General features: G+C 38.1%; 1 protein-coding gene across 3 annotated transcripts in view; it reads right to left on the bottom strand.

Moving 5' to 3' along the window:
- The window catches only part of PRDM10 (PR/SET domain 10), a 160,548-nt gene that overhangs the window by 49,745 nt on the left and 99,797 nt on the right, over positions 1 to 11,006 (bottom strand). For 2 of the 3 annotated variants that reach the window (XM_043994757.1, XM_043994758.1), the window contains exons 11-12: positions 10,498 to 10,746; positions 8,958 to 8,969 (exon numbers count right to left, since the gene is read on the bottom strand). In XM_043994757.1, the coding sequence (XP_043850692.1) occupies positions 8,958 to 8,969; positions 10,498 to 10,746 (261 nt within the window). The remainder of the gene's footprint in view (positions 1 to 8,957; positions 8,970 to 10,497; positions 10,747 to 11,006) is intronic. The other variant, XM_043994759.1, reaches the window with a different exon arrangement.

Here is an 11,006-nt window from a genome sequence, read left to right as displayed (position 1 = left end):
CCCCTCCTTTCTGTTTGAGTTTGACACAGCTTAGAGCACTGACTGGTTAAAAGTCTTGCCCAGGGCTACACAGTCAGTATTTGTCAGAGGCAGAATCTGAATCTACATCTTTGGACATCAAGGGCAGTTCTCTTTCCACTAAATCATGCTGCCTCGGGAACTGAGAGTATCATTAAAATGTTTAGAGAGAAAAACCAGTGAAGTTTTGAAAAAGCCCTGAAAGAGAGATGATATACACATTTATGTGAATGTGACAAATACACAAGCACAAATTGGTTTAAATACATTTAAACATATACATTTAATGACTTCAAGTTTAAGACAAGCTGGAAATGAAGAGCATTAAGATGGTTCCTCAAATGGGAGGCTGACTAACCAACTCCCACAACTGCTCCAGCAAAACTCTCATGTTTTTACCAGACCAAATAGTGATTTAAAAATCCAGTGAGAGGGGGCAGCGAGGTGGCACAGTAGATAAAGCACCGGCCCTGGATTCGGGAGTTCAAATCCAGCCTCAGACACTTGACACTTACTAGCTGTGTGACCCTGGGCAAGTCACTTAACCCTTATTGCCCTGCCCCCGCAAAAAAACAAACAAAAAGAAAGCCAATGAGAAACTACAGTACATCACTTCTCTCCCAGAACTGAAAAGGAGCTGAACCAGAAGAGGCCATCCTACCAGGAAAGCCAGCACCAACCTAGCATAGCCGCCCCAGTGACAGTATGCAAGGCTCTTTGTCCAGAGGCACCAAAAGTAGAGGACTCCCCAGAGAAAGTCCCAGGTGTGAGGAAACACCAAGGTGAGGACCTTAAAAGTCCCAGAGGAGTAGCAGTCAGTTACAACCCCCCAGGGCCCAGGAAATCTTAATATTCTGTCTTGAGACACCAAAGAGGGCCCTGAAGATTGCTCTCAACTTCAAAGATCTAGGGAAGTCCAACCCCAGGAAGAAGAGGTACAAGAGGGCCCCAGATGAAATCAAACAGGGATGACCACCACACCCAAATGTGCAGAATGGGGTAAAGCCTGGTCCTGGCAAAAAATACAATTCAGGAATTAAAGCCAGAGACATGAGTAAATCAAAGAAAACATTGGAAAGGATGAAAAATTATTGCCAATCTAAAGACCCCCTAAAAGGCAAAAGTAACTCTATAACAACTGCCAATAGAGACTCAAGGGAAAAAATGGATTTTTGAAAGGACTACACCAATACCTAGAAAAAAGGAAGCAAGAGATTTTTTTTTCTTAATGAAATAAAAGCTTTCAAGGAAAAAATTGAAAGGAGAAGAAGGAGCTTAAAATATAAAGTGACAAACCTTACATAAGAACTAGACTCCCTTCAATACCAAAATAGACCAATCAATTACTTTATAAAGACAAGAAATATTAGAACAAATATTAGAAAACAGAAGAAAATGAAAGCTATATGGAAAATAAATGATCTGGAAAACAATGCCAAGAAGAGAAAATTTAAGAATCATTACACTCCCTGAAAACTATGATTTTGGGGGGCAGCTAGGTGGCATAGTGGATAAAGCACCGGCCTTGGATTCAGAAGTACCCGAGTTCAAATCTGGCCTCAGACACTTGATACTTACTAGCTGTATGACCCTGGGCAAGTCACTTAACCCCCATTGCCCTACCAAAAAAAAAAACTGATTTTTTAAAAAGTCTGAACACTATATTTCAAGAAATCATAACTGAAAACTTCCCACTTCTATTGGGGTTTATTAGGTTGTACATAAGCAATTATGTAAAACATTTCCATCATAGTAATTTTGTACAAGAAGACGAATAAAATTTATAAAATGTATGAAAGTGAAAATAGCATACTTAAGTTTGTATTCAATCAATATCAGTTCTTTCTCTGGAAGCAGATAGTATACTTCACCATTAGTATTTTGGGATTGTCTTGGATTGTTGCATTTCTGAGACTAGTTAAGTCATTCACAGTTCATCAAACAATATTACTGTCCCTATGCACAACGTTCTCCTGGTTCTGTTCACTACACTATTCATCAGCACATGTAAGTCTTTCCAGATTTTTCTGTAATTATCCTACTTGTCATTTCTTATGGCACAATAATATTCCATTACAATCATATACCACAGGTTGTTTAGCTATTCCCCAATTGATGGGGAATTCCTTTTATTTCCAATTCTTAACCACTACAAAAAGAGATGCTATAAATATTTTTGTACAAATAGGTCCCTTTCCCTTTTTTTTTTTTTTTGATGTATTTAGGACATAGATCTAGCAGTGGCATTTTGGGATCAAACAGCATGCACAGTTTTATATCCCTTTGGACATACTTCCAAATTGCTCTCCACAATGGTTGGATCAGTTTACAACTCCACCAACAGTGCATTAGTCCTATTTGAACCAGAGGACAAAGTAAAGATAGAAAGAATCCACCAATCACCTCGTGAGAAATCCAAAAGGAAAAGTCTCAGGAATATAATTGTCAAACTCCAGAGCACCAATATAAAAGAAAATATACCACAAACATCCATAAGTAACTTAAGCTGCAAGGGAACACAATGAGAATCAAATAAGACCTGGCAGCTACTATGAACAACCAGAGGAATTTTTGAAGTAAAATATCCCAAAGGGCAAAAGAAAGGCTTTACAACCAAGAATGACTCATTCTACAAAGTTAAGTATAATCCTAGAGGAGAAAAAAATAGATCTTCGATGTAAGAGAGGATTTTCAAGTATTTTTGATGCAAAGACTAGAACTGATGAGGAACTTAGAAATACAAACACAGGAGTCAAGGAAAAACTAGAATGATATCTGCAAAGTATTTATTTTTTGTTTATCTCTTTTTGTGGGGTGGTTGGAGTTGGGTGACATGCCTGGGGTCATGCAGTGGGTGAGTGTCTTATTTCTGAGGCTGGATTTGGGCTTAGATCCTCCTCCAGGGTGGGTGCTTTGTCCACTGTGTCACCTAGCTGCCCCATGATGATATCTTTAGGGTAAAATTAAGGGGTGAGAGGAATGTACTAGGGGAAGGGGAAGGGGAGAGGTAGAATGGGGTGAAATCCCACATGAAAGAAACAGGAAAGGGCTCATGAAATGGGGGGGGGGGAGATGGGGGAGGAGCAGGGCAGTAAATGAACTTTACACTCATCAGAATAGGCTCAAAGACCTTAATCTCATCAGACTTGGCTCAAGAAGGGATTAACATATACACCCAATTGAGTGGAATAATCTATTTAAACTGGGCAGTAAATGAGCCTAACACTCATCAGAATTGGCTCAAAGACCTTAATCTCATCAGACTTGGCTCAAGGAGAGAATAACATATACACTCAATTGGGTGAAGTATTCTATCTAACCCTGTAAGAAAAAAAACTAGAAAAAATAAATTAACCTAAGCAATTGGAAAGAGTTGTAGAATGATATAGTGCTGGGGGCAGCTAGCACTGGCCCTGGAGTCAGGAGTACCTGAGTTCAAATCCGGCCTCAGACACTTGACACTTACTCCTGGGCAAGTCACTTAACCCTCCTTGCCCCACCCAAAAACAAAAACAAAAACAAAAACAAAGAATTATATAGTGCTAACATTCTAATAGACAAAGAAAAAACAAATGCCCATTTAGAAACTTACTGTCTTCAAAGAGTATTGTGGAGATTAAATCTAAAGGGATATTTTAGATTATCTCTTAGACAACTAGGGAAGGTCTAAACAGATTGTGGTGTATGAATATAATGGAGTATTATGAGAAACAACAGAGACAATTTCAGAGAATTCTACAAAAAAGAAATGACACAAAGTGAAATGGAGCAGAATTAGGAGAACAATTTATTCAAGAAAAGCAATATCTACAGAAAAACAACTAGCTGAAAGAAACAGACATTTCTGTACAAGTCCACCGTATGTGGATTTGTTTTTCTTTTTTTTTTAAGTAAGGCAATTGGGGTTAAGTGACTCGCCCAGGGTCACACAGCTAGTAAGTGTTAAGTGTCTGAGGCCGGATTTGAACTCAGGTACTCCTGACTCCAGGGCCGGTGCTCTATCCACTGCGCCACCTAGCTGCCCCGATTTGTTTTTCTTGACTGTTTACTTGTTACAAGAGTGCTGAGTTGTTGTCCTTTAATTTTTTGCTTTTGATTTTCAGTAGTTAGCTGTAGTGATACCAAAAATGGGAGGCACTGAAACAAATTTTTTTTTTAGAATACACAGAAAAAAAGAGAAAGCAGTTCAGAAGGAAACAAAATTAGGCAGGATAGTTTTGAAAGTAACATGCAGAATTTCCTATGTGTATTTGGGGGGGGGGGTTCTTGTTGGGTTTTTTTGTTTGTTTTGGTTTTTTGCAGGGCAGTGAAGGTTAAGTAACCAGTGTCACACAGCTAGTATCAAGTGTCTATGGTCGGATCTGAACTCAGCTCCTCCTGAATTCAAGGCCGGTGCTTTATCCACTGTGCCACATACCTGCCCCATCCTATGTGTATTTTAAAAAGCAAGTGGTATATAATGGCAATTCAAAGTTTCACACAATAGTAAACACTGGGCATAGACTAACATCTTATACCACATACCAAAATAAGGTCAAAATGGGTACATGATTTAGACATAAAGGGTGATACCAAAGGCAAATTAGGAGAGGAAAGAATAGTTTACCTCTCAGATCTATAGAAAGGAGAATTTATGAACAAGCAAGAGACTGTGGAAAAATTGGAACACATGCATTGTTGGTGGAACTGTGAACTGATCCAACCATTCTGGAGAACAATTTGGAACTATGCCCAAAGGGATATGGGGCTGTGCATATCCTTTGACCCAGTAATACCACTACTAGGTCTGTATCCCAAAGAGATCATAGAAAAGAGAAAAGAACCCACATGTATGAAAATATTTATAGTAGCTCTCTTTGTGGTGGCAAAGAATTGGAAATTGAGGGAATGCCCATCAATTGGGGAATGGCTGAACAAATTGTAGTATGTGAATGTAATGGAATACTATTGTGCTATAAGAAATAATGAGTAGGCAGATTTCAGAAAAACCTGGAAAGCCTTAAATGGACTGATTCTGACTGAAGCAAGCAAAACCAGGAGAACATTGTACACAGTAACAGCAACAGCAATTGTGTGATGATTAACTGTGATAGACTTAGCTCTTCTCAACAATACAATGATCCAAGACAATTCCAAAGGACTCATGATGGAAAATGCTCACCACATCCAGAAAAAGAACCGTGTGATCTCAAAGCAGATTGAGCCATGCTATTTTTACTTTTTGTGGTGCTGTTTTTTCTTTTTTGAGGTTTTTCCCTTTTATTCTGATTCTTCTTTCACAACATGACTAATGTGGAAATATGTTTAATGTGATTGTACATATATAACCTGTATCAGATTGCTTCCTGTCATGGGGAAGGGAGAGGGAAGGGAGGTAGGAAGAAAAATTTGGAATTCAAAATCTTATAAAAATGAACATTGAAAACTATCTTTATGTGTAACTTGAAAAAAATAAAATACTATTTAAATTTTTTTAAAAAACAAAGTTTCATACAAAATTCTCTTTTGTGTGTTCTGATATGTATTTGGAAATACTTTTTTTTTTTAGTTTTTAAGTTCAAACTTTTAAAAAATATTTAAAAAGTTAAACAGATAAGCTTACATTTGATCTTGGAGACAATAAGGAACCATTAGAGTCTGCTGAGGAGAAACGATTAGATATACACTTCAGAAAAATCCATGTAGCAACTGTGTATAATAAGGGTTGGAGCAGAGAGATACAAGAGGACAGAAGACTAATGAAAGAAATACTGCGATAGTCCAAGGAAGAGCTGATGAGAGCCTGAACCAGGCTAGTGGTTCTGTGAGTAAAGAGGAGGAAGGGACAGATTTGAGAGATGTTCCAGGAGCAGAAATCACAAGACTTGATGCTGGTTGGTTATGTGGCACAAAGGAGGGAAAGAAGTCGAGGATAAAACACAGATTACAAACCTGAGTGACAAAAAGGATGGCAATGCTTTCAAAATAAAAATGGAGGTAATGAAGATGGGCAGATTTGAGAAGGAAAGATAATGGATTCCATTTCGGATATATAGTGAGTTTGAGATGCTCATGACTCATCCACAGATTGAAATATAAAATATGCAGTTGTATAATCTAATGCAATCTGTTGTTGTTATTGTTCATTCAGTCCTCACAGTCATGTCTGACTCTTCGTGACCCCATTTGAGTTTTTCTTGGAAAAGATGCTGGAGTAGTTTGCTATTTCCTTTTCCAGCTCATTTTATAGTTGAGGGAACTGAGGCAAATATGGTAAAGTGATTTACCCAGAGTCACACAGCTAGGAAATGTCTGAAGCCACATATGAACTCAAGAAGAAAAGTCTTCCTGACTTCAGGCCTGGCACTCTGCACTGTGCCATCTAGCTACCCAAAGTAATCAACTAGAATAGTAAAATAACACGCATCTGTTTACTATGTATCAGGCATTCTGGTAAGGCTAGGGATGAAAAGACAAAAGTGAACAAGTCCCTTTCCTCAAGGAGTTTACATCCCTAAGACAGAATGCAAGATATACATATAAGTCCCTTTCCTCAAGGAGTTTACATCCCTAAGACAGAATGCAAGATATACATATAAGCATATACAGACTATGTACAACATAAATATAAGGTAGCTTTGGATGGGGGGCATTGATCAATTGACCCTAATAGATAGTTGTACAATACAGTTATTAACTGCTAGAATAAAACAAACGTATAAAACTACAGACTCAAAGAAAGGAATTTCAAAGTTATCCTAATCAGGGTAAGAATGCCAAAGGTTTCATTTCCATACAGCTTCTGAGCAATTATCAAATGTTCCTACACCTCCTGGTCATGTGACTACATCAGGTAAAGGCTCATACCACCTGGGCTGATTTCAACCTTAACCTGAAGCTCTTTGTAACATTTCACATAGTAAAGGCTATTTAGGGTTTTAGAAATTCATTATTTGAAGAGCCTCCAGCACTCAAAAATCTTTCCCTTCATCCAATTTCAATAAATTTACCCACTACTGTCAAAAAGCACTGTTTAGACAACTGATCTCAGTTCCTTTGGGGATTACAATTTTTCTTGGGTGCCAAATCCAGTACTCAATTTTGCTTTGGTCCATTATGCTAATCAGTCTTCTGTCATTTCTGATTAGCCCAAGTACCCACAGACAGTGATTTAAACTGAGCAGCCACCTGGCTCCACACTCTCAATTCTATCTATAAATCTTGTTCTTGTCATCTTTTTAGTTTCCATGGAGCCCTGAACACTGTCTAACCACTCAAGAACTCAATTGTGGTTCCCTGATCTAATAATCCTAATTTGCTGCTTATGTTACACAGTAGTGAAAGTAACTTAAAATTTTTCCCATCCTTTGACCCCTAAGAGATTTGCAAGAAGATCCTAGCTTTCAGTTAACTTCTGTGATTTGGCTCCATACTCAAAAATGCATCCCACAAAAAACATGGAAAATTTCCAAGCTAACACAAACAAGGCTAATGTCCCTTCAGAAACCTTAGGGTGCAGCCCAGTATGGTGTGTCAAGTGCTCTCAGGATTTCAAAATAGAAACAATGCTAAATCCTATGACAATGGTTTCTCACTGGCACAAAAATCATACTGAACTGAAATATAAAATATCAAATGCATTACTGACCAAGCTAATGAAACATTATTTAAAGTTTTATGTTGTTAGCTAAAGGGATTCACAATTGTGGATCAAACTCTTCTGCCCAATTTCTAGGACAATGTGTATGAGGACTCTTAACAAGCAAGCATTTTCTAATTGCTTTCTCCCCAATATTGCTTGATTATTAAGGTCCTTCAAAACATAGGTCCTACCCCACTATACCAAACTTTTCGCAGTTTAACAAACATCAAATTAAGTGCTTACTATATGTGTAGTCCTTTGAAAAAGTATACCTTTCTACTTGTATGAACCTAAGAAGATGGAAATAAACAGAACCAAGACAATAATTTGCACAATAACCAAAATGACAAAAGAAAGCAACAGTGAAAGACCAATGGATGCAATAACTAATCATGACTTCAGACAACAAATCATTATGAATCATGCTTCTCCCATCTCCTAGCACAGAGGTGGCAGACTTAAAGGAATGGAACAAAATACATGTTGTCAGCATTTGTTCTGCCTACCCATCCCCCAGTTAAGCCAATCTTTCCAGTGTTCCATAACAAAACATGCATATTCCCCCCTCCATGACTTGGCTCAGGTTGTTCAGCTCACCTAAAATGCCCTCTACTCTGTCTCCTATCCAAATCCTGCTCATCCTACAAATATCAGGGAAAGCTTCATAAAAAAGCTGATTGCTCCAACACTCCCAACCCTTTAAATTTCAACAGCAACATATAGTCTGTACCATATATTAAGGTACTTAATTACATATACAGTATCCTGATATAACTGTTATTTTGGGGACCCCAATCAGACTGTAAGCTCCTTCAGTTGATTCATGTATAATTTATATAATACCTAGTGTGTTATTTGGTACATAGTAGGCACTAATAAATACTTGTTAGCAGATCAATACTTTTAAAGTTAGAAGGCACCTTAAAGCACCTAGACCAACCCCCCTTTGGTTTTACAGAAGAGGATAATAAGGCACAGATTTCATTGATTGTTTTATTTTTTATTTTTTAATTTTTAGTGAGGCAATTGGGGCTAAGTGACTTGCCCAGGGTCACACAGCTAGTAAGTGTTAAGTGTCTGAGGCCGGATTTGAACTCAGGTCCTCCTGACTCCAGGGCCGGTGCTCTATCCACTGTGCCACCTAGCTGCCCCCTCATTGATTGTTTAATCTGAAACAAAATTATATTTGTTCGTTTACTAATTCATCTAAATAGGAGGGTCAACTAGGATACAGGGAAAAATAGGTACAAAGAATAGTGGATCAGGGAAAATATTTCAGTTATATTTGGTAATAGGAAATAAGAAAAGCCAAACCTACCTGCAGTTCCAACTGAGCAGGCAGCATTAGAAGAAAGAAAAATAGTTATATTACCAACTGGATTGGAGGACTTCATTTCAGTTCATTACTACCACTCTTGGATAGAACAAGATGAAAAATATACATCCCTACTTCCTATGGGTAAAGAAAGAAAACTCAAACTATCCCCTAGCCTCCAAAAGCCATCTACATTTTTTATAAAAGAAGGCCTGTACAAAAAAAAAACCAAAACCCTACCTTCCTTCAAGGAAATATCAAAGGGCTGTCCACATATATACCATAATTTCAAGATAAATAGAGGACAGATCATTGATTATGTTTTTACTACATGCCAGGCACTGTGCTAAGTTATATATAAGTATTATAGTTTGGGATTTTTTTAATGAACTTGGTAAAAATAAAATGAACAAAGAAGAAGGCAGCAACAGGAAAGGATAATAGCATGGATGAATAAATGAATGAATGAATGATAGGAAAGTAGTTATTTAATAAAGTAGGTCTATATTTGCTAAATCTACATATCTACTTTGAATATTATATGATGAACTAAGATTCCTTATGTTCCCATTCCCAGGATCTCCAAGAGGGATTATTTCACAAGGCCTTCCAAGTTTCTGTATAACCAATGAAATGGACTAGAATTCTTTTCAAGGTCCCTTCTAGAAGCAAAATTGTAGGCATGAGAAAGCCAAGAGAAATGTAAACTAAATTAATCTGTCAGAAGTCTAGAAGATTATATGACTGAAAAGTTTTCTCCACCTAACACAAGAAGTCCTCCAGTAAGAGCTCTCAGATGCCACAAACATGGGTCGAAAGTCTTGTCTTTCTGGAAGTAACTGCATAGTACAGGCACTAATTTCTCAAGACTATAGCCCTAATGCCAAAAACCCCCACAGCTCCACCCCAGGCATAAATCAGTCAGTAAAATAATTAGAACAAGGCATATCTGAGTAGAAGTCCAGTGCTTCTTCAACAATGATATTTAAAGCCAAAAGACAAGTCACAGAAGTGAAACATAAATGGCCCCTGAACCTAGGCTTTACGTTTTCCTGAGATGTTCAAAAAGTGCCTGCTCACATGTCAATTTATGCACATGTTCTTTTTTGTGAAAAGTTACAGGACTCTCCCAGGAAAATACAGAGAATCATATTCAAGTACATTAAGTCATCCAGAGAGGCACAACTTGACTCCCACAGACATAATGCAAAAAAATTACCCAAAAATATAAATAAATTTTTTCAATTAAATGTTCAATTACTCAGTTTCCCATCAGTGAGCCTGAGGAACTGGAAGGCTGTTTTTCTTTAGCTAGACCCTCTAATGAAAGAGTCTAATGGTCAGTACTGAGCTGTTCCAATCAAGGACCAGTCACTCCAGTTTATCACAGGACATGTTTTTGAGAAACCATTTACATATCTGCTCCAACTAAGTGAGCAAACAGCTTGGCAGGTTGGATCAGAAAGCTGAAAGTAGCCACTGGGTCAGAGAGACCATCCTGAGGGGAAAAGACAAATGGCAGAGCACTGCTGTCCCTACTCACCCGGATGCGTTTGGCTCGACGCATATCATCAGCTGTCATAGTACTCTGGGTGGGCACGGTGCTCTCTTCATGTTGGGGCTGCAGGTGCACTGGGTGGGTTTCTGGTGGATGTTCCAAAGCAGGCTGTGTTTCGGGTGGCAACTGAGGGATCGGCACAGGGGTTTGTTCCTGCTGGTCCAGACCATTCAAGGGAGCTTGTCCATCCTCATCAAACTTTTCCAGCCCCTTGCTGGAGAAAGGCAGCAAGTCCTAAAATTGAAAATCATACAGTGATTATTTTCCCCATCCATGGAAGAATGCTGAGGAAGGACTTCACAGGCAGAGAAGAGAACGGCTGCACATTTCCAAATGAGCACATTCATTTACACATAGAGAAAATGCTGTCTCTCTGGAAAAGGTAATTAGGTAAATGAACATTTTAAAAATGAAACATTTAGACCTTGATAAAGAAAAAAAGCCATTCTGTGATCCTTCTGAAATTTCACTGTCAGAATTCAAAAATGTTTTAA

Source organism: Dromiciops gliroides, chromosome 3 (genome assembly GCF_019393635.1).
Source record: "Dromiciops gliroides isolate mDroGli1 chromosome 3, mDroGli1.pri, whole genome shotgun sequence".
NCBI lineage: Eukaryota > Metazoa > Chordata > Mammalia > Microbiotheria > Microbiotheriidae > Dromiciops > Dromiciops gliroides.
Note: the sequence above shows the minus strand (reverse complement) of the source record. Positions and strands in the feature narration are given on the sequence as shown.